Below are 24,206 nucleotides of genomic sequence, written 5' to 3'. Positions count from 1 at the left end.
TCAGATGGGCCGAAATCTCTATAGCCCAATATAGGTAGCTCCATCAATTCATTTTTGACATTTCTATGAATATATAAAAGAATGAGATATAGGAAAAATTAAAACATGGAAAGATATAAATTTGTAAAAAATTTCAACTCGGTCAACTCAAGAATGCTCGTGTTTCCAAGAGACGAAGGAAATTAAGATTCCCTAAAGCATAGCGAAAAGAAGTCCGCCAAGTGTTCGACAAAAGGCCCAAATGAAAATAACTGCTGGTTTGATACCGGACTCCATCACAATCACCTTTCAAAGAAAACCCAATACGAAGAATTCACCATAATTTTATTCGTGGCTGAGATCAATGTGTCACGTAGCAGCAGGAAATTTTATTGAGTTTCAAGGGATTTTTAAATACATTTTAGGTGTTGAAATTTAGATGAGGGTATTTTCGTAAATACAAAGGTTTAACATAAACATTATAAACTTCTCTGTGTTGGAGTAGCTCTCTTCCTTGTCTTCTTCTTCTTCTTCTTGTTCTTCTTGTATGTATATCCAACGCCAAAAAAGAATTCCACCAACCATCTTGGCCTTCCAAATCGAATAATCCAACAACCAATTCCAATCCCAACTATGATTCCACTTCCATATCCCATCACCACACTTCTCCATCCAAATCCATCTATAAATCCATACTCTTCATTTTCTTCATCATCTTCTTCTGGCTGCATCTGATGCCCGTTCTCCTTGTTGCATTTTCTCGTCAATGGAATTCCACACAATCTCAAGTTTCCCATATATGAATCATTGTCAAATGTGGAGAACTGGTTAGATTGTGGTATTTGCCCCACAAGATTATTCATTGAAAGGTTTAATTTCTCAAGGAATGTCAACCTCGTCAATTCCCTTGGAATTCCACCATCCAATTTGTTCGATGACAAGTCCAATGATTCGAGCACACTTATATTTCCGAGAGATGCAGGTATGTGTCCCATGAGATTATTGTGGGACAAATTTAAGTATCTCAGAGAATAAAGATTTCCTATGCAATCTGGAATACTCCCAGAGAATCTATTGGAGGATAAGTCAAGGATTGTAAAGGCTTCCAGCAGCCTCTTCAATAATTGATCTTGACCTTTCAAGGTGATTGTCATCTCCACATAATATAGAAAGTTCAAATCACCATCATTGTATCTTTCTCTTTGATTTGCCTTGTCATCCATCATTGCTTTGAAATTCTTGAAATATCTTTGAGGTAAAGAGCCCACAAATGCATTTCTCGATATATCTAATACTTGCAACTTAGGAAATGGAAAGTTGCTACGTGAAGGCATAGACAAGTTACCATCAAACTTGTTAGATTTCAAGACTAACACTCGAAGCATAGGAAGAGCTTCCATCCAAAACGGAAATTTGTCTTGTAATCTATTATTTCCGACGTCGAGGTCCTTCAGGCGTACGCAATTGATTAATGATTTAGGCAAATTTCCTTGCAATTTATTACCATTCAAATTGATGGACTCAATACTACACCCTTCCATAAATATTGATGGAATGAGGCCACTAAAGTGATTTGCATTTAAATGAAAGATACGTAGAGATTGACTCAAGTTTTGAAAGCATCGTGGAAGTGTCCCTTCGAAACTATTATTTGAGAGAAGAAGATATCCCAAGGATGTCAAGTTGCAGAGAGAGAACGGTAGCTCACCATTTACTTTATTGGAAGAGAGTTGTAAATAAAGTAAATCTGGTAAATTCCCAATAGTGGATGGTATTGATCCTGAAAGTTTGAGAAGTCAACATAGATATTACTTTAAAGACAATCTGGATATATAAAAAAATATCGTAGTGAAGAAATACATTTTAATTTTTAAAATGTACGTAATAGGAATGTACTTGAAACATACGCTGAAACTTTATGCGTTTTGGAATATCATGGTCAATATAAGTATACACATGAACTCATGAAGTATTTTTATTTGCTAAATACCTTGAGTATAAATCGATTAGTAAGTACTCGAGATCTTTTGATACAAATTAAATTACATCTTCTATTCTCGTATCACCCGTGCACGTCTTATATATTCAGTGGCATCTTAATTCAATAAAGCATTTGTTAACATTGATCCATAAAGTAGAAGATACATAATGGTTGGAGGATAAGTCAATGATTGTAAAGGCTTCCAACAATCTGTTCAATAGTTGATCTTGACCTTTCAAAGTGATGGTCATCTCCATGTAAGCTACAAAGTTCAAATCCTCATAATTGTCTGTTTCAGTTTGATTTTCCTTCACACCCATCATTGCTTTAAAATTCTTGAAATATCTTTGAGGTAGAGATCCCCCAAATGCATTCCTCGATATATCTAAAACTTGCAACTTGGGAAACGAAATGTAGCTTTGTGAAGGCAACGACATGTTACCATCAAATTTGTTAGACTTCAAAACTAGCACTCGAAGCTGAGGAAGAGTTTCCATCCAAAATGGAAATTCGTCTAGTATTCTATTATTTCCGACATCGAGGCCCTTAAGACTTTTGCAATTGATTAAGGATTTAGGTAAGCTTCCTTGCAATTTATTACCACTCAAATTGATGGAGCTAAGACTACACCCTTTTATGAATATTGATGGAATGAGGCCACTAAAGTGATTAGCATTTAAATGAAAGATGAGCAAAGATTGGAAGTTTTGAAAGCACTGTGGAATTGTCCCTTCCAAACTGTTATTTGAGAAAAGAAGAACATCAAGGGATGTCAAGTTGCACATGGAGGATTGAAGCTCACCATTTAATTTGTTGGAAGAGAGCGATAAAGTAACCAAATTTGTTAGATTCCCAATGATGGATGGTATTAGACCTGAAAATTGAAAAACTCTTCATACAAATCACTTTAAAGATGTAGAGAACAAATGCATTTTTAAAAAAAAATTAAAGATGGAGCAAATGTACTTGAAAACAAGAATTGATACTTGCAGATGGATGATGGAAGCTCACCATTCAATTTGTTAGAAGAGAGGTCTAGGCACCACAAATTTGTGGTGGATGTTATTGGACCTGAAAATTAGAGAACCCTTGATACATATCATTTTAAAGATGGAGCCGTAAATTGTATAATAAATAGTACACACGGGATGACTCGTACATACGGTATAATTGAGACTATTCAATTATATAAATGACATTGTAACCTTTTAAAATGTTATAATGTCATTTTCAATCTTATAGTGTTATTTAAAATATTATAGTATCATTTACAATTTTATAGTATCAATTATAGGAAGTGTCATTAATATTTCTAAATAGTGTCAATTATACACAGTGTCATTTATACGTAGTGTCATTTGTATAACATAATAGTGATAATTACAGGTAGTGTCATTTATACGATTTGAGTCAGGATGCGGGTTTGGATCAATATACAGGTCATGATTTGGGTACGGGTCAACCCGGGTGTACCCATGACCACCTCGTACATTAAACCTAATTAAAAAGGCTTAAACTTTCGCATTCAATTTATTTTAGTTGTAAATTTATCATTAAAAAATCCATAATTCTCATTGAATAACATATGATTAATTTTCTTGTGCTTAAAAAATAATCATCTAATTTCTATTGTCCTCATTCGCATATTTCTAGAAACTTTTTCTAGGTTAGTTGAATTTTGAAACAAAAAATCTATAGATATTTGGATAGAAACTCTTTCAAGTTAGAAATGATGCGCAGCACAAATTATAGACTTTAATTACCCATTGGGATGAAATGTCTTATTTGACATAATGACCATCAGTACGAAATATTTTTGGAAAGACCATGAATATATTTTTGGGAAAAATTCAAACATCGAAAGATTTAATTTTGTAAAAAAATTCAACTTGGTTCGATAATTATCACTCTATCTTTTAAAGTTTGTATGCAAAACTAAAATGTGATGAAAGGGATGTATTTTACACCCAATTAACCTTTTTTTAAAAAAATATCTATTGTCTAGGGATGTCATGATTTTAGGCAGGTGTGTGCGATATGCAGAAACATAGCTTAGTGGGCTTCTTGGTATTTTTAAGTAATTTCATAATGGGATGAAATTTCCTTGATTTCTATTTGGCATGAATATATGATAGAATGAGATATAGGAAAAATTCAAAAATCAAAAGATCTAATTTCGTATAAAATGTCAACCCATATTTCCAAGAGACAAAGGGAATTCAAGTATTGTGAGACAAATTCTAGTATCCAAGGGAATTAAGATTCCTTAAAGAAGGTCGTCAACAATCTCTTCAATGGCAATTCCAAAACGCATTATATGATATATCCAAATACTCTATCATTTATCTTATTTTCCTTAGCATCAACCGTCACTTGAAAATTCTTGAAATATATATGAGGTGAGTAAGCCAGAAAAGGCATTATATGATATATATCCAATCTCAGTTATTGATTGCTAAGATCTAAAATGCATCCAAGTTATCACTATTGTCGGAGATCTCAAAATTAATAGTTCGACAAAAAGCCCAGATGAAAATAACTGCTTATATAAACTCAAAAGCACAAAGTCAATAAGAAAACAACAATCTGAAGTCCAGAAAAGAACAAAAAAGCAAGAAAGAAAGCTCATAATATATATTTGTCTGCAATCAACTTCTCCTGTGTGTTGGAGTAGCTCTCTTCCTTGTCTTCTTCTTCTTGTTCTTGTTGTATCCAACGCCAAAAAAGAATTCCACCAACCATCTTGGCCTTCCAAATCGAATAATCCAACAACCAATTCCAATCCCAACTATGATTCCACTTCCATATCCCATCACCACACTTCTCCATCCAAATCCATCTATAAATCCATACTCTTCTTCTTCATCTTCTTCTTCTGGCTGCATCCGCTGCCCATTCTCCTCGTTGCATTTTCTCGTCAATGGAACTCCACACAATCTCAAGTTTCCCACGTATGAATCATTCTCAAATGTGGAAAACTGATTAGATCGTGGTATTTGTCCCACGAGATCATTCATCGAAAGGTTTAAGTCCGCAAGAAATGTCAACCTCGTCAATTCACTTGGAATTCCGCCGTCCAATTTGTTCCATGATAAATCCAATGATTCAAGCACGCTTATATTTCCAAGAGATGCAGGTATGTGTCCCATGAGATTATTGTGGGACAAATTCAAGTATCTCAAAGAATTAAGATTACCTATGGAATCTGGAATACTACCAGAGAAATTGTTGGACGATAAGTCAATGGTTGTAAAGGTTTTCAACAGTCTCTTCAATAACTGATCCAAACCTTTCAAGGTGATTGACATCTCCAAAAAGAGATAATGGAAGGCGTCATCATCACTTGTTGTTTGAGTTTCCCTCACATCCATCATTGCTCTGAAATTCTTGAAATATCTTCGAGGTAGAAATCCCGCAAAGGCATTCCTCGAAATATCTAAAACTTGCAACTTATGAAATGGAAGGTTGCTTCGTGAAGCCAACGACATGTTACCATCAAACTTGTTAGACTTCAAGACGAGCACTCGAAGCTCAGGAAGAGCTTCCATCCGAAACGGAAATTTGTCTCGTATTCTATTATTTCCAACATCGAGGACCCTCAGACTTTTACAATTGATTAAGGATTTAGGTAATCTTCCTTGAAGTTTATTACCACTCAAATTGATAGAGAGAATGTTACACCCTTCCATAAATATTGATGGAACGAGGCCACTAAAGTGATTTGCATTTAAATGAAAGATGGCCAAATATTTGCTGTTTCGAAAGCATTGCGGAATTGACCCTTCCAAACTGTTATTTGAGAGAAGAAGAATTTGAAGGAGTGTCAAGTTGCAGATGGAGAATGGAAGCTCACCATTTAATTTGTTGGAAGAGAGGTCTAGGTTCCACAAATTTGATAGATTCCCAATGGCGGATGGTATTGGACCTAAAAATTGAAGAACCCTTCATTTCAATCACTTTAAAGATGGAGCATAGTAAGAAAGACATTTTGTTTTGTACTTGAAAGAATGGAAGCTCACCATTTAATTTGTTGGAAGAGAGTTGTAATGAATGTAAATATGGCAAATTCCCCATGGTGGATGGTATTGGACCTGAAAGTTTGAGAAGTCAACAAAGATATTGCTTTAGAGACAATCTGGATACATAAAAAACCATGGCAATGAATCGATTAGTAGAGCACTAAGATCATTTGATACAAATTAAATTACATCTTCTATTCTTATATCACCCATGCACATATATTCAATGTCATCTTAATTTAATATAGCATTTGTTAACATTGATCAATAAAATAGAAGTTACAAGATGGCTGAAAACAAAAAATCCAACTATTGTTAAAGCATTTAGTTAATTAAGCACAAGTTAATTAAAGGAGAACAACCTAGCAAGCCAAGAAATTAAAATTAGATAAGTCATACAATTGGAAACAAATAGTTTTTTTTTAAGCATCATTCCTTTTCTATTTCATATTGTACATGGAGTGACAAAGGAATTAGACAAATCGCATATCTTATATGAACACTCGTATATATAAAATATAAAGAAAAAGAACAAAAAACTAGTCCAAAAGAAGATGGTTGAATATCTGATCAAGTTTCGAAAGAATTCCTATTAATTGTAGATGGAGGATGGAAGCTGACCATTTAATTCGTTGGAAGAGAGATCTAATACCCATAGATTTGATAGATTCTCAATGATGGTAGATGATATTGTACCTGAAAATTGGAGAACCCTTAATATAAATTACTTTAAAGATCGAGCATAATAATAATAATAATAATAATAATAATAATAATAATAATAATAATAATAAAACAAGATTTTGTTTAAAGATGGAAGATGTAAAGCACTCAGATCTCATATATTCAGTGTCATCTTAATTATATGAGAACAACCTAGCAAGCCGGGAAAACATTTTTTTAAAAAATATCATTCATGTTCTGTTTCATATTGCTTGTACATGATCCATTGGCAAAGGAATTAGAGAAATCGAATATTGTGTCTTAGAAAATGTAAAATATAAAATAGACTAGTTCAAACAAAATGGCCAAAGATCCGATCAAGTTTGTAAAGAAGTTATGTCAAGTTGCAGATGGAGAATGGAAGCTCACCATTTAATTTGTTGGAAGAGAGGTCTAGGTTCCACAAATTTGATAGATTCCCAATGGTGGATGGTATTGGACCTAAAAATTGAAGAACCCTTCATTTCAATCACTTTAAAGATGAAGCATAGTAAGAAAGACATTTTGTTTTGTACTTGAAAACATATATTGAAACTTTATTATTTGCTAATTGCCTTTAAGTATAAATCAATTAGCAATGCACACAAGATATTTTGTTACAAATCTTATATTCTGTGTATCACGAAGACAAACTAAGTATACTTGATGACACCATAATTTAATAAATCATCTGTTAACATTGAGAAAATAGAAGATCCAGTATGGCTGAAAACAGAAAATCCAACTATTAATGTTAGGGTACGTTTACTTTGATGGATAAATTTATCAATGGAAAAGGATGGATAACAAATTTATGCCTTTAAATGTCTCATTAATTTAAAGGCATAAATTTATACCTTTAAATATTATCCATCATTGAAATGAAAATAAGGAAAGAAAATTTTATTTTATGCCAAATGTTGCAAAACAAAGGAGACATTCAAAGGCATAAATTTTTGTTATCCATCATTTTCCATGGATAAATTTATACATCAACGTAACGCACCCTTAGAGTTTTAATCTAACTAAGCATAAATTAGTTATATGAGAACAAGCCATGAAGGTAAGAAAACAAAATAAGCTAAAGATATGATCAAGTTTTGCAATCGTTTCTGCCGAGTTGCAGATAGCAAGAGATGTCAAGTTGTAGATGGAGTGGAAGCTCACCATTTAATTGGTTGGAAGAGAGGTGTAGTGTCGTCAGATTTGATAGATTCTCGATGGTGGATGGTATACCTGAAAGTTGGTAGCAAACCTTCACAAGAATTCCTTGACAGATAATTTGAAATATCTTTTCAACAAATGCATCTAAAACTAACAAATTAGGAAATGGATGACTCATAACCGTATAGGTATATGAAATATATAATTTTGTCATAACTAAAGCAAGAACAATATGACAAAGATCAAGATGCATGTTCATATTGAATTTCTTTTAATGTACTCTGCATCTATTTAATTTGCCCAGATCCCCAAAATATATGTTTCAATAGGGAAAAAAGGCCAAAAGATGAGATAATTTACATACGGCCCTCCCGTGCCGTATGTAAATTATTAAGACTAGTACGCCCTCCCGTGCGATACACGAGCCACTATATATTTATTTATTTTAAAATTTTTAAATTCGTCTAATATTCTATTATTTACGACATCGAGGCCGTTAAGACTTTTGCAATTGATTAAAGATTTAGGTAATCTTCCTTGCAATTTATTAACACTCAAATTGATAGATTCAAAAATAAGCCCTCTCATAAATATGGATGAATGGGGCCACTAAAGTGATTTGCATTTAAATGAAATATGAGCAAACATTTGCTCAAGTTTCGAAATCATTGAGGAATTGACCCTTCCAAACTGTTATTTGAGAGAAGAAGAACACGAGATGTCAAGTTGCATATCGAGAATGGAAGCTCACCATTTAATTTGTTGGAAGAGAGATTTAATTCTCGTAGATTTGATAGATTACCAATGGTGGATGGTATTGGACCTGGAAGTTTGAGAGAAGTCAACATAGATATTGCATTAGAGACAATCTCGATACATAAAAAAAAACATGGCAATGAAGAAATACATTTTATCCACATGAAGCATTTTTATTTGCTAAATACCTTGAGAAGTGTAAATAGATTAGTAAAGCATTCAGATTTCAGATCTTTTGATAAAAATTAAATTATATCATATCTATTCTTATATCACCCATGCACGTCTCATATATTCAATGGAATTTTAATTTAATATAGCATTTATTAACATTGATCCATAAAATAGAAGTTACAATATCGCTGGAAACAACAAATCCAACTATTGTTAACGTATTTAGTTAATTAAGCACCAGTAAATTAAATGAGAACAAACTAGCAAGTCGAGAAATCAAAATTAGATAAGTCATACAATTGGAAACAAATAGTTTTTTTTTTGTAAGTATCATTCCTTTTCTATTTCATACTGTACATGGAGTGACAAAGGAATTAGACAAATCACATATCTTATATGAACACACGTATAAAATATAAAGAAAAGAACAAAAAACTAGTCCAAAAGAAGATGGTTGAAGATCTGATCAAGTTTCAAAAGAATTCTTGTTAATTGCAGATGGAGGATGGAAGCTCACCATTTAATTTGTTGGAAGAAAGGTCTAGCGAGAACAAATTTGATAGATTCCCCAGGGTGGATGGTATTGGACCTGAAAATTGGAGAACCCTTCATATAAATCACTTTAAAGATAGAAATGTAAAGCACTCAGATCTTTTGACTCAAATTAAATTACAACTTCTATTCTTATATCACCCACACATGTCTCATATATTCAATGTCATCTTAATTATATGAGAACAACCTAGCAAGCCGGGAAAACTAAATTAGCTAAGTCATACAATTGGAAACAAATAGTTTTTTTTAAGTATCATTCCTTTTCTATTTCATATTGTACATGGAGTGACAAAGGAATTAGACAAATCACATATCTTATATGAACACACGTATAAAATATAAAGAAAAGAACAAAAAACTAGTCCAAAAGAAGATGGTTGAAGATCTGATCAAGTTTCAAAAGAATTCTTGTTAATTGCAGATGGAGGATGGAAGCTCACCATTTAATTTGTTGGAAGAAAGGTCTAGCGAGAACAAATTTGATAGATTCCCCAGGGTGGATGGTATTGGACCTGAAAATTGGAGAACCCTTCATATAAATCACTTTAAAGATAGAAATGTAAAGCACTCAGATCTTTTGACTCAAATTAAATTACAACTTCTATTCTTATATCACCCACACATGTCTCATATATTCAATGTCATCTTAATTATATGAGAACAACCTAGCAAGCCGGGAAAACTAAATTAGCTAAGTCATACAATTGGAAACAAATAATTTTTTTTTTTAAATATCATTCGTGTTCTATTTCATATTGTACATGCATTGGCAAAGGAATTAGACAAATCACATAGCTTATCTTAACAAATGTAAATTATTAAAAAGACTAGTTCGAACAAAAATGGCCAGATCCGATCAAGTTAGTAAAAAGTTATGTCAAGTTGCAGATGGAGAATGGAAGCTCACCATTTAATTTGTTGGAAGAGAGATCTAATTCATGTAGATTTGATAGATTCCCAATGGTGGATGGTATTGGACCTAAAAATTGAAGAAGCCTTCATTTCAATCACATTGAAGATGGAGCATAGTAAGAAAGACATTTTGTTTTGTACTTGAAAACATACACTAAAACTTTATTATTTGCTAAATGCCTTTAAAGTATAAATCAATTAGCAATGCACACAAGATATTTTGTTACAAATCTTATATTCCCTGTATCACAAAGACACACCAAGTATACTTGATGACATCATAACTTAACAAATCATCTGTTAACATTGAGAAAATAGAAGATCCAATATGGCGGGAAAATGAAAATCCAACTATTGTTAGAGTATTTATCTAACTAAGCATAAGTTAGTTATATGAGAACAAGCCAGCAAGCTAAGAAAACAAAATAAGCTAAAGATCTGATCATTTTTTGCAAGTGTTTTTGCCGAGTTGCAGATGGCAAGGGATGTCAAGTTGTAGATGGAGTGGAAGCTCACCATTTAATTCATTGTAAGAGAGGTCTAGGTGCGACAGATTTGATAAATTCCCAATGGTGGATGGTATTGGACCTAAAAATTGGAGAACCCTTCATATAAATCACTTTAAAGATAGAGATGTAAAGCACTCAGATCGTTTGACACAAATTAAATTATAACTACTATTCTTATATCACCCACGCATGTCTCATATATTCAATGTCATTTACCAAGCCAGGAAAACAAAATTAGCTAAGTCATGCAATTGGAAAAAAATTGTTTTTTTTTTTTAATATGAGACGTGTTCTATTTCATATTATACATGCATTGGCAAAGGAATTAGACAAATCACATATATTATCTTAACAAATGTAACATATGAAAAGGACTAGTTCAAACAAAAATGGCCAAAGAATAAATCAAGTGTCATTTTCAATACCAAGTGTGATTATAGGTAAAGTGTCATGAAAATATGTTTCTGATGACATTTTCAAGTGCCATAATAATCTATTTTTTTAGTAGTGAGATTGGAAGCTCACCATTTAATTTGTTGGAAGAGAGTTCTAGCCAGTAGACATTTGTTAGATTCCCAATGGTGGATGGTATTGGACCTAAAAATTGAAGAACCCTTCATTTCAATCACTTTAAAGATTGAGCACAATAAGAAAGACATTTTCTTTTGTACTTGAAAACATATACTAAAACTTTATTATTTGCTAAATGCCTTTAAATTATAAATCAATTAGCATTAATGCATGCAAAATATTTTGTTACACATCTTATATTCCCTGTATCACGAAGACACACCAAGTATACTTTGATGACATCATAATTTAACAAATCATCTGTTAACACTGAGTAAATAGAAGATCCAGTATGGTTGGAAACAGAAAATCCAACTATTGTTAAGAGTATTTATCTAACTAAGCATAAATTAGTTATAGGAGAACAAGCCAGCAAGCTAAGAAAACAAAATAAGCTAAAGATCTGATCAAGTTTTGCAAGCGTTTCTGCTTAGTTGCAGATAACAAGGGATGTCAAGTTGCAGATGGAAAATGGAAGCTCACCGTTTAATTTGTTGTAAGAGAGGTATAAGTTCACCAAATTTGATAAATTCCCAATGGTAGATGGTATTGGACCTAAAAATTTAAGAACCCGTCATTTCAATCACTTTAAACATCTAGCATAGTAAGAAAGACATTTTGTTTTGTACTTGAAAACATACACTGAAACTTTATTATTTGCTAAGTGCCTTTAAAGAATAAATCAATTAGCATTAATGCACACAAGATATTTTGTTACAAATGTTATATTTCTTGTATCACGAAGACACACCAAGTATATACTTGGTGACATCATAATTTAACAAATCATGTTAACATTGAGAAAATAGAAGATCCAATAATATGGCTGGAAACAGAAAATCCAACTGCTGTTAGAGTATTTATCTAAGCATAAATTAGTTATATGAGAACAAGCCAGCAAGCTAGGAAATCAAAATAACGTGAAGAAGGCAAAACACAATACAACTAAATCCCATAAATTTAGGAAAGTTTTATGGAGTTATAAAAATTAACTCCGACAAATTAAAACAAAATAAGCTAAAGATCTTATCAAGTTTTGCAAGTGTTTGTGCCGAGTTGCAGATAGCAAGGGGTGTGAAGTTGTAGATGGAGTGGAAGCTCACCATTTAATTCATTGGAAGAGAGGTCTAGGTCCCACAGATTTGATAGATTCCCAATGGTGGATGGTATTGTACCTGAAAGTTGGTAGCAAACCTTCATAAGAATTACTTGACAGATAATTTGAAATATCTTTCAACAAATGCATCTAAAACCAACAAATTAGGAAATGGAAGGCACGTAACCTTATAATTGAATGAAAGATGGCAAAATTAAGATTTGCTAAATTAGTTTTCATAAGAATGGAAGCTAGCAAACTGAGAAAACAAGAATCACTTTGGATGGAGAACAAACTTTTGCTTAAAAATTTGTGTTTGACATATGTGTATGTATGTATATAATTCAACTTTATGAAATCCTCCTCAGCTACAACTTACAGATAATATTTCACATATAGAATACTTAAAACTTCGACCCTAACTATTTTGAATTTAATTTTGATTAAATATAGGTATATGAAATATATAATTTTGTCATAACAAAAGCAAGAACATATGACAAAGATCAAGATGCATGTTCATATTGAATTTCTTTTAAAGTACTCTGCATCTATTTAATTTTCCCAGATCCCCAAAATATACGTTTCAATAGGGAAAAAAGGCCAAAAGATAAGATAATTTACATATTGGTTCAATATAAGTGAATATAAATTTCTTAACCAAATTCTGGGACTAATAAAAATTGTTAGAATTGGTGAGAATGAATCAGTTGAAAGAGTCAGGATATACCAGTTGAAGAATTTTCGTTTAGATTTAACCCAATGAGAGCTGTGATGTTCCAAATTTGTGTTGGCAAAGGTCCACTAAGTTTGTTGGATCCAAGTCCAATTCCTCTAAATTATGAATTCTAGTACGCCCTCCCGTGCGATGCACGGGCCGCGATATATTTACTTATTTTTAAAATTATAAATTCGTCTAATATTCTATTCTTTTTTACATCGAGGCCCTTAATACTTTTGCAATTGATTAAGGATTTAGGTAATCTTCCTTGCAATTTATTACCACTCAAATTGATGGACTGAAGACTACAACCATTGACAAATATTGATGAAATGAGGCCACTAAAGTAATTTGCATTTAAATGAAATATGGCCAAGGATTTGCTCAAGTTTTGAATGCATTGTGGAACTATCCCTTCCAAACTGTTATTTGAGAGAAGAAGAGCTTCGAGGGATGTCAAGTTGCAGATGGAGAATGGAAGCTCACCGTTTAAATTATTGGAAGAGAAATATAATCGATTTGATAAATTATCATCGGATAATGGCATTGGACCTGAAAGTTTGAGAAGTCAACGTAGATATTGCTTTAGAGACAATCTGGATACATAAAAAAACATGGCAATGAAGAAATGCATTTTATGCACATGAAGTATTTAGATTTGCTAAATACATTGAGAAGTATAAATCGATTAGTAAAGCACTCGGATCTTTTGATAAAAATTAAATTATATCTTCTATTCTTATATCACCCATGCACGTCTCATATATTCAATGGCACATTAATTTAATATAGCATTTATTAACATTGATCCATAAAATAAAAGTTACAATATGGCTGGAAACAACAAATCCACCTATTGTTAAAGTATTTTATTAGTTTTAGTTAATTAAGCACCAGTTAATTAAATGAGAACAACCTAGCAAGCCGAGAAATCAAAATTAGATAAGTCATACAATTGGAAAGAGACAGTTTTTTTTTTTTAGGTATCATTCCTTTTCTATTTCATATTGTACATGGAGTGACAAAGGAATTAGACAAATCACATATCTTATATGAACACACGTATAAAATATAAAGAAAAAGAACAAAAAACTAGTCCAAGAGAAAGATGGCTGATGATCTGACCAAGTTTCCAAACAATTTCCTATTAATTGACGATCTCACCATTTAATATTTGAAGTGACCCGGGTTCGATCCCTCTTGGGAACGAATTGGTGATTGGAGATATAAGGTGGAGTTTGGTCCTTGGAGAGATAAGGTGGTTCTTGGAGTGGATGGGGAACTAACTACTAACATCTAACATGACTTTGACCGATCAAAAAAAAAAAAAAAAAAAAAAAAAAAAAAAAAAAAAAAAAAAAAATATTTTGGGAGAGAGGTATAGGCCCTGCAGTTTTGATAGATATCCAATGGTGGATGGTATTAGACCTGAAAATTGGAGAACCCTCCATATAAATCACTTTAGTATCATTCGTGCTCTATTTCATATTGTACATGCATTGGCAAAGGAATTAGACAAATCGCACATCTTATCTTAACAAATGTAAAAAAAGACTAGTTCAAATAAAAATGGCCAAAGATCCGATCAAGTTTGTAAAGAAGTTATGTCAAATTGCAGATGGAGAATGGAATCTTACCATTTAAGTTGTTGGAATAGAGATATAAATACCGCAGATTTGATAGATTCCCAATGGTGGATGGTATTGGACCTAAAAATTGAAGAACCCTTCATTTCAATCACTTCAAAGATGGAGGATAGTAAGAAAGACATTTTGTTTTGTACTTGATAACATACAGTGAAACTTTATTATTTGCTAAATGCCTTTAAATTATAAATCACTTAGCAATGCACACAAGATATTTTGTTACAAATCTTATATTCCTTGTATCACAAAGACACACCAAGTATACTTGATGACATCAACAAATCATCTGTTAACATTGAAAAAATAGAAGATCCCGTATTGTTGGAAACAGAAAATCCAACTATTGTTAGAGTATTTATCTAACTAAGCATAAATATTAGTTAACAAGCCAGCAAGCAATGAAAACAAAATAACGTGAAGAAGGCAAAACACAATACAACTAAATCCCATAAATTTAGGAAATTTTTATGGAGTTAAAAATTAACTCCAACAAAAACAAAATAAGCTAAAGATCTTATCAAGTTTTGCAAGCGTTTCTGCCGAGGTGCAGATAGCAAGGGATGTGAAGTTATAGATGGAGTGGAAGCTCACCATTTAATTCATTGGAAGAGAGGTCTAGCCATTGCAGATTTGATAGATTCTCAATGGTGGATGGTATTGTACCTGAAAGTTGGTGGCAAACCTTCATAAGAATTACTTGACAGATAATTTGAAATATCTTTCAACAAATGCATCTTAAAAAAAAATAAAAATAAAATAAATGCATCTAAAACAAACAAATTAGGAAATGGAAGGCACGCAATTAACCATATAACTTGTTAGACTTCAGGAGATCATCTTCGAAGATGATCTCCAATTGATGAAGATGTTGGAGTGGGCCCCACAGTTATTAAAAACAAAACAAAAATTCGGCCGGGGTATCATTTTGTGCCCAGTGATTTTGAATTACTGATTAATCTCCATCACAAAATCAACCATGGCATCACCCTAACTCCGCATATCAAAGGCGTCCGCCTCTACGATTTCCACCCCCAAACACTCACAGGTAGGGATGTCAGTGGGTGGGTATTACCCGGACCAGAACCAGAATCGTTCATTACCCGTTGAGCTATAAAGCAACAGTTCTGGTTCTGGTTCTAGACCCGACCCATTTAGACCCAAAACCTGACGGGTCAGATCCGACCCGACCCGTTTGTTATGGGTCCGGCCCGACCCGATCCGACCGGTTTTGCCGCCACCGCCACCCCCACCCACCACCCAACCCCCCAATTTTTTTTTTAATTTTTTTTTAAAAAAATTTCCTCCCCAATCCCACCCCATCCCCGCCACCCCCCACCCACCCCCCCCCCCCCTCCCCACAAAAAAAAAAAATTTAATTTTTTTATAAAATTTTTCCTCCCCAATCCCACCCCAGCCCCGCCACCCCCACCCACCCCCCCACCCCCAAAATTTTTTTTTTAAAAAAAAATTTTTCCCCAGCCCCGCCACCCACCCCCACCCCCAATGGGTGGGGGTGGCGGGGCTGGGGAGGAATTTTTTTTAAAAAAAAGTTAAAAAAATTTTTTTTTTGGGGTGGGGGGGTGGGTGGGGGTGGCGGGGCTAGGGTGGGAATGGGGAGGAAATTTTTTTAAAAAAAAAATTGGGGTGGGGGGGTGGAGGTTGGGGGGTGGGTGGGGGTGGGGGTGGCGGGGCTGGGGTGGGATTGGGGAGGAAAATTTTTAAAAAAAAATTGGGGGGGGGGGGTTGGGTGGGGGTTGGGGTTGGGGGGTGGGTGGGGTGGGTGGGGGTGGCGGGGCTGGGGTGGGATTGGGGAGGAAAATTTTTAAAAGAAAATTAAAAAAAAATTGCGGGGGTCGGGGGGGAGGGGGGGGGGGTGGGGTGGGATTGGGGAGAAATATTTTTAAAAGAAATTAAAAAAAAAATTGGGGTGGGGGTTGGGGGGTGGGTGGTGGTGGCGGGGCAGGGGTGGGATTGGGGAGGAAAATTTTTTTGGGACTTGGTGTATCGGTTACTGGGTATTATAGGGTCCATGGGTCTTATTTGGCCCATGGGTAATTAACCTACCCGGACCATTTGATTTTATCACTCAATGGTCCGGATCTGGTTTGGATCCAATAATTAACGGGTGGTTCTAAATCCAGAATCAGAATAATTTTAATGGTTCTAGTTCGGGTAATACCCACCCACTGACATCCCTACTTACAGGTAATCAATTCATTAATTATTCAGGTACGATATTCAACATTAGAGATAAATAAGAGCGAACAATAATTAATTTTGGCACTTTAAACGATCGATTATAACTTATTCATTTTAAATTATTTTTATATATTTTATATCAAATTAAAGATCTTTTCATAATCTTTAATTTAATCCATATTGAGTACTTTTTTATGAATCAAAGTTAATGCTTTTTTGAAAATAATTAAAATAAAAAAAATAACAAGAAGATAGAAACTTTGGAGGGAAAAATTATGAGAAAAGTGAAAAATTGGAGGTAAAAAAACTCCCCTTTTATATTATATTAGTACGCCCATCCGTATGATGCACGGCGAAATCGAAATTAAATGATATTTTAAATAGATAAATATAAATATTAAAAATAATCAAAATATAAATAAATGCAACATATGGTTTAAAAATAAAATATCAATTACTCAATAAAATCCTAAATTCAAAAATGTAATTTGAATATATATATATATATATATATATATATATATATATATATATATAGGCAGTTATTCAATAAACCATCCTTATTTTAAGAATTACGAACCAGCATAAATGCATTAATTTTATGCATAACACGCATGAACAAATTGTATAAAGGCTGAATATTATACTATAAAATAAAACTCAATCTCAACTCTTGATCTTAATTTAATTAACGGCCAGATCTTTTTTTAAATGGGTTAGCCGAATTGTTAGGAGGCTAATAATGTAATTGTCTTCCTTTAATTAATATGGATCCCACGAATCATGGGATCACGTTTCCCATATCTTTATGTTTTACCAATAATCAAGATTTCATACATTTTTTTTTCCTGAATTAGTAACATATTCTACACAATTCTTTAGTTCAATTTTATGCTATTTTTTATTATTTTTATTGGTTGATTATAAGTGCACGAGTGTATACGAAATAATGCATGCAAAATAGTGAAGTGTTCATACCCAAATATAAGGTTGTTAATAGCAATTTTATATTTTCATCATTCGAATTTTTTTATTGTTTTTGTTTGTTAATATTGTTGTATAGTTTGAACTCATGCTTCACCGGTAATCAGTTCTTGATTATTTGTTATTTTTTAACTCGTATAAATTTTGATTGTATTCTTTTTGAATTAGTAACATTTACTGCACAATTATTTATATCAATTTTATGTTATGTTTTGTTATTTTTATTGGTTGTTTTTAAGTGCACGAGTGTATACAAAATAATTCATGTAAAATGATGAAGTGTTCATACCCAAATACATTAAGAGATGGGCTGACACGAATTCTACTAATTCTACAACTTCTGCAGCTGCCAAGGAACGTATGTTTCAGACCTTCTACGGCTCCAATAAATTTTTACTGCACGAATTTTTCTACTGCACGAATTTTTATATTGTATACTCATGAATTTTTCCCTACTTATGCATGAATATTAATTTTCGATGCAATTTATGTTTGCACAATTTTTATCATATTTAAATGTATACTCGTGAATGTTTTCCCAACTACGCATGAATATTTTCATTTTTATTAAATTTGTATAAAGCAAACGGATTAATGTATAAAATAGAAAAATTCATGTATAAATTTATACGGATTATTGAATCTTCACTCTATTGATAATACCGAAAAGTAATGATTGGAAATCTTAATTTTCCTTTTTAATTGTTGCTTCAGAATCGGAACTACCATATAAAATATTTAGGGAGTCAAATTGATATGGCAATTGTACCCTTAGTAACATACTCGTATGCACAATTTAATTAAGTAAATGCACTATACAACACATTTAAATTAAAATCCAGCCGTAGATCATGTACAATCTATAGTTATAGTCTTATATTATAGACTAAGGGAAGTTCATTGAATAGCACCACCCTATATATATACACACACATTTTTAGGTGAATAATCAAGGGTGCGCAGGCGTGTTGTCTATATAGGGCGATCATAGACAACATGAATGAAAACCAATTGTTGTCCATTAGGGAATCATATCTGTTACAAGCTACGTCAATCACACCGTTGGTTACCAACGATCGAGATCAATCCACAGTTTGCGCAAAGAAACGGTTTCAAGAGTAGTCGGACATACCTGTTAAAGAAATGTTGTGTAGGCTTAAGAAACGAAGAGTTGTGATGTTCCAAATTTGTCTTGGCAATGGTCCACCAAGCTTGTTGGAACTCATGTCTAATATCTCTAGATTATTAAGGTTATCAATCTCTTTTGGAATATCACCTGCAAAATTGTGTTAAATCATGATAGCTCGATTTGATTCACGTATAATAATGTGTAACAAATAGTATGAACTGCAAATTAAATCATAAGTATTAGAAAATTAGTTAGTGATGTGCTTTTCCTAATTATATGAAAGTGAAGTCATTCCATTTAGATCGATATAGAGAGTAAATAAGTAGTAATTAAAAATAAAGGGTTAATAGTGTTTTATGTCCCGAATTTTCAGCATTTTCCATAAAATATCCCAAATTTTCATTTTTTTTTCTAAAAAGTTCCGAACTTTCAACTTTTTCTATAAAATGTTCCGCTATACAAAATTTGATGATGGAAAGATAAATTATCTCGCGCAGAAGAAATATTTTGAAAATCTTCATTGTTGAAAAATCATATTAGGAACTTCTGCTGGTGGAAAATGCTGAAAGTTCATAATTTTTTGTCATCTTTCCATCGTTGAATTTCGTGTAGCAGGACATTTTATGGAAAAAATTGAAAGTTCGGGACCTTTTAGGAGAAAATAAAAGTTCGGAATATTTTATGAAAAATGCTGAAAGTTCGGGACATAAAACACTATTAACCCAAAAATAAATAAATAAAAGCCCACCACAATAATCATGAGCAATATATCTTGTGATATGGGCTAAGTTGTAAACAATTCGGTTTAGAGTCTACCAAAGTAATCATGAGCAATATCAATTAAGTTAAGTGGGCCCTCTGATATTTACAAATTGGTTTTAAGTCGTTAAAATAAAATTAAAAAGTCATTTTTTATTATCAAAACGTACGGTGTATTGCTAAAAGATTAATGTACAAGAATTAATTATATCTAATCAATTCAATGCAAAGTCGATAAAGCATAATTTAAAAACACATATTGGCATAACATGGTAGTGAAAGCATGAAATTGAATGACATTATCAACTAATTTCTAGAATATCTATAGAAACGAAATAGTAAGGGATCAAAATAGTTAAATTCTCAGTATAGAGATAAGAACATACCTCTCAAATTGTTCCCACTAAGGTATAATTTCTTAAGCAGTGTGATATTCCCAATTTCTCTGGGCACATGTCCACCAAATTTGTTGTCTGACAAGTCAATACTCTCTAGTTGTGGACATTGGTACAAACTCGATGGTATTTCTCCTTCCAATTTGTTCCTCCATAGGTGAAGTAGTTTGAGTCGTTGAAGGGTATTGTGCGTGCAAATGTCCTTTGGCAGCCGACCTGATAGGATTACCATATAAAATAAATAGATTCTACTAACAACAAATTAAGAAATGGATAGAGAGGAATACAACCATGAAAAGAGTTCTGGCTCAAATCGAGATAAACAAGTGAAGTAAGATTTGCAATTTCCAGTGGGATGCTTCCTTCAAGTTCCATAGCCGAGATATTTAATTTAGTGACCCTGCTACGACGTGAATCACAAGTAACTCCTATCCACGTGCAAAACGAGGTTCCACTCGTCCAATTAATTTTCAACATATTGGAATTTGAAGTGATGTGGGATTTTAAGGCAAGAAGTATAGATTCATCTCTTTTCATTTGAGTTATCTTCTGTGCAGCAGAAAGGCTAAGACATGAAAGCAATAAGAGAAGCGAAAGAAGGAAAAATGGGGATAATGTATCCATATTGTGAATACTAATTGTGTGAGTGTGAGGAAATAAGAAGCCTACCAAATGCCATTTATATTCAAACCTAAAATAATTGTAGTAGAGTCTGTTTACAAGTCAAGTCTAAGTCAACTGGAATGCAAATTTTCCACATTTTTGTGGAAAAATGATGGAAGCTTCTCTAATCAATTTTTAACTTTACTTTCTTGAAAAATACATTATTTGTCACCATAGTCTACGTTTCATATGAAATCCTCAAAGCTTGAAATGAATTTTTTATATTTGGATACTAAAGTGCATCAAATCTAGATTTAGGTGTATGATAGGTTTGATTATACAATATATAAAAAGTGAGTATTTTCCTACATTTTTTCTCCCTTTTTTCTCTTTTTTCTCCACCAATTTTTTTCAATATTTTTCTCTCTATTTTTCTATTAATTTTCTATATCTTTTTTTTTTAATTCTTTTCTAAACCTCGTGAAATTCGATTCATGATAAAAAAAACAAGGATATGCATCTTTATTAAAGTGTATGATTGCGTGATAGTCAATAATATTTATTGTAAGTTTTATTGATGGTCTCCACATGCCTATTTCATAGCCGACCGGCGGCACTAGAGTCAATAGACTAAATTAAATATATTTAATATTACTTGAGACTATACGAACTTTGAAGATATAATTAAATATTAAATATTAACTGTAAAACTCTCAACTTGGGGGAGTTGGGGAGGGAGAGCAGTGGGATTTGAACCCGGGACCTCACTGTTCACACACAGGAGGTCGCACCGCTTGGTGTCCCCTTGGGGACAACTCTCAACTTAGTTGGAACTATGTATAATTTTCTTTCGAAGTTAAATCCAATTGTAATTATTTGATAACCAAATACTCAAATATAACTCAAACAATAACTTATGTTTGAATTCTATTCTTAATTATAGATTTTGACCAATTAATGCTCAAATTACAAAAAACTAGGCAAATTTATTTATGAATAAAATTTTCGATATGTGAAAGCTGAGTAGATCGTCGTGAATTTAACATGAAAAATATGTGTGTAGATTTTTTTTAATATTACTCCATCCGTAGTTTGGAGGGCACATGTTTAAAGAAAATCTTGGGAGATGTGTATAAAGTAGTGAAAGGTTCAATTAAAATTTAATTGTTAGTTAATTAGTAAATGATGTGAGATAAATTTTTTATAAATATTATTTGTGAATAAAGGTAAAAATATATTTATTTAAAATAAAAAAATCACATTTGTTGTGGATGGATGAAAATGATAAAAAAGACTTGACGAAGGAAGCAGATAAGTAAAGGTGTCAAAAGGGTCGACCCAACGCGAAAAGTAAGTCTACCAACCCAGTCCGGCCCAATAATCACTTTTACATACAAAAATATCAGGCTAAAATGGGCTACATGATTTTTCGCTTGAAAACTTTTTGGGCCTGAAGCTCTATGACCCAATCTAGCTCGGTCAATTCATTTTTGACACTTCTATATTTAATTTCAAATTTTTAATTTTTTGTGGATCAAAACCACATAGTTTCAAATTTATGTAGTATTAAAAAATTGTTTGAAAATATATTTGAATTGTTTCTTGTGGTTTGGATAGAGTAATTAGTGTATACTCCCTCCGTCCACGAAAGAACTTCCTATTTTTCTATTTCGGGACGTCCACGAAAGAACTTCCTACTTTTTCCTATTTTGGGACAATACCCCACCACTTAAAAAATACTCCCATTTTAAGACAATTTCCACCACTCAAATAACATTAATTAAAACAACACAATAAATTATTAATACTTTTTCACAATTCCCAATACACTTTACAACTTTTTCTCCACTCTCAATACACTATACAACATTTTATTAAAACCCGTGCCACTCCCTCCTAGGAAGTTCTTTCATGGACGGAGGGAGTATAATTTACCATCAACTTGAAAAAAGTGTTACAATTTAGGATATTATTGTATATATTACTCCCTCCGTCTCACTGTATCTGAGACTCTTTCTATTTTGGGCGTCCCACTGTAAGTGAGATTCTTTCATTTTTCGGTAAAAGTTTTTCCCTTTAAACACCTTTTCACTTTTTCACTTACACACAAAATATACATTTCTTAATTCTCGTGCCCAAAAAAAAGGTCTTACTTACAGTGGGACGGAGGGAGTAATTAACTTCAAATTTAATAATTAAAACATACTCCTATATGGAGTAATTATATATCATGTGTCAATAATCAAGCACGACAAGTAGCAATAAATCCAAAGAGATTAAAAAAAAGAAAAAGAAAGAAAGAGAGAAACAGTTGAAGCACAAGCTCTTACACCAAACTGAAGAAAAAGTATGATACAAAGAAACTGTATATTATATTAATAAATTAATCAAATAATAATTAAACTAATACAAATTACTTGATTTGAAAATATATTTTTGCTATCGGATGTAATGCATGTTCATATTATAATGATAAATGAAAAAAAAAAAAAAACTTAAACTGCAATCCTTAAAACTACTACAAATTAGAAATTAACTTAATGTGCTTTAATTACCAATTGGGATGAAATGTCCTTAATGCTTATTTGACATGAATATATGAAAGAATGAGATATAGGAAAAATTCAAACATCAAAATACTTTAATTTCGAAAAAAAAATTCAACTTGGTCAACTCACTCGGAATTTCCCCATCCAATCTATTTGATAACAACTCCAGTGATTCAAGAATACTCATATTTCCAAGAGAAGAAGGGAATTTGAGTATTGTTAGACAAATTCAAGTATCTAAGGAGGCGTTTGGTTTGTGTGTGGTAACGCATGATTGATAAAATAATTCACCTTTAATCAAAGTATTTGGTTTGCACGATGGAACACGTGATTGATAACTCGGATTACAATCGTTTATCAACCCAGAGTTTGGAGGATTATATCATATATCCAATCTCAATTATTCGATTGCCAAGATCTAAAATGCATCCAAGTTATCACTATAACCAACCTCAACCAATCAAAATTAATAATCATTGTCGGAGATCACTCTAGGATTTCACACACTCCGGATTTCGAGAAAAACGACACCGTAGACGAAGTAAAAGCTCCATTTTCCAGTGAAGTAAAAACGGTGGAGAAGAATAGCGAAAATCAGTTCGCCAAGTGTTCGACAAAAAGGCCAGATGAAAATAACTATTTTAAATGAGATAAAATTAAAACTTAGCAAACTTTGAACATAAACAACATTGTATAAACTCAAAAGCACAAACTCACAAGTAGCAATCATAAAACAACAATCTGATGTCTGGAAAAGAACAAAAAAGCAAGAAAGAAAAGCTCATAATATATATTTGTCTTGAA

General features: G+C 32.6%; 1 protein-coding gene and 1 long non-coding RNA gene across 2 annotated transcripts; both read right to left on the bottom strand.

Annotated features, from left to right (window-relative positions):
• Nucleotides 1–112: 112 nt before the first annotated feature.
• On the bottom strand, nucleotides 113–10,297 carry LOC131006329 (receptor-like protein 9DC3). Its single transcript, XM_057933540.1, has 2 exons — nucleotides 10,238–10,297; nucleotides 113–1,759 (listed from the first exon to the last, which is right to left on the bottom strand). The coding sequence occupies exon 2, from the start codon at nucleotides 1,518–1,520 to the stop codon at nucleotides 459–461; it is 1,062 nt and encodes a 353-aa protein (XP_057789523.1). The 5' UTR covers nucleotides 1,521–1,759; nucleotides 10,238–10,297; the 3' UTR covers nucleotides 113–458.
• Nucleotides 10,298–11,802: 1,505 nt separating this feature from the next.
• On the bottom strand, nucleotides 11,803–14,002 carry LOC131006352 (uncharacterized). The gene is made up of 3 exons (XR_009095482.1): nucleotides 13,625–14,002; nucleotides 12,425–12,496; nucleotides 11,803–11,876 (listed from the first exon to the last, which is right to left on the bottom strand). It is a non-coding gene; the product is annotated as an uncharacterized LOC131006352 (long non-coding RNA).
• Nucleotides 14,003–24,206: the final 10,204 nt, after the last annotated feature.

This window comes from Salvia miltiorrhiza, chromosome 1 (genome assembly GCF_028751815.1).
Source record: "Salvia miltiorrhiza cultivar Shanhuang (shh) chromosome 1, IMPLAD_Smil_shh, whole genome shotgun sequence".
NCBI lineage: Eukaryota > Viridiplantae > Streptophyta > Magnoliopsida > Lamiales > Lamiaceae > Salvia > Salvia miltiorrhiza.
The sequence above is the reverse complement of the archived record's forward strand: the minus strand, read 5'-3'. Positions and strand labels throughout refer to the sequence as shown.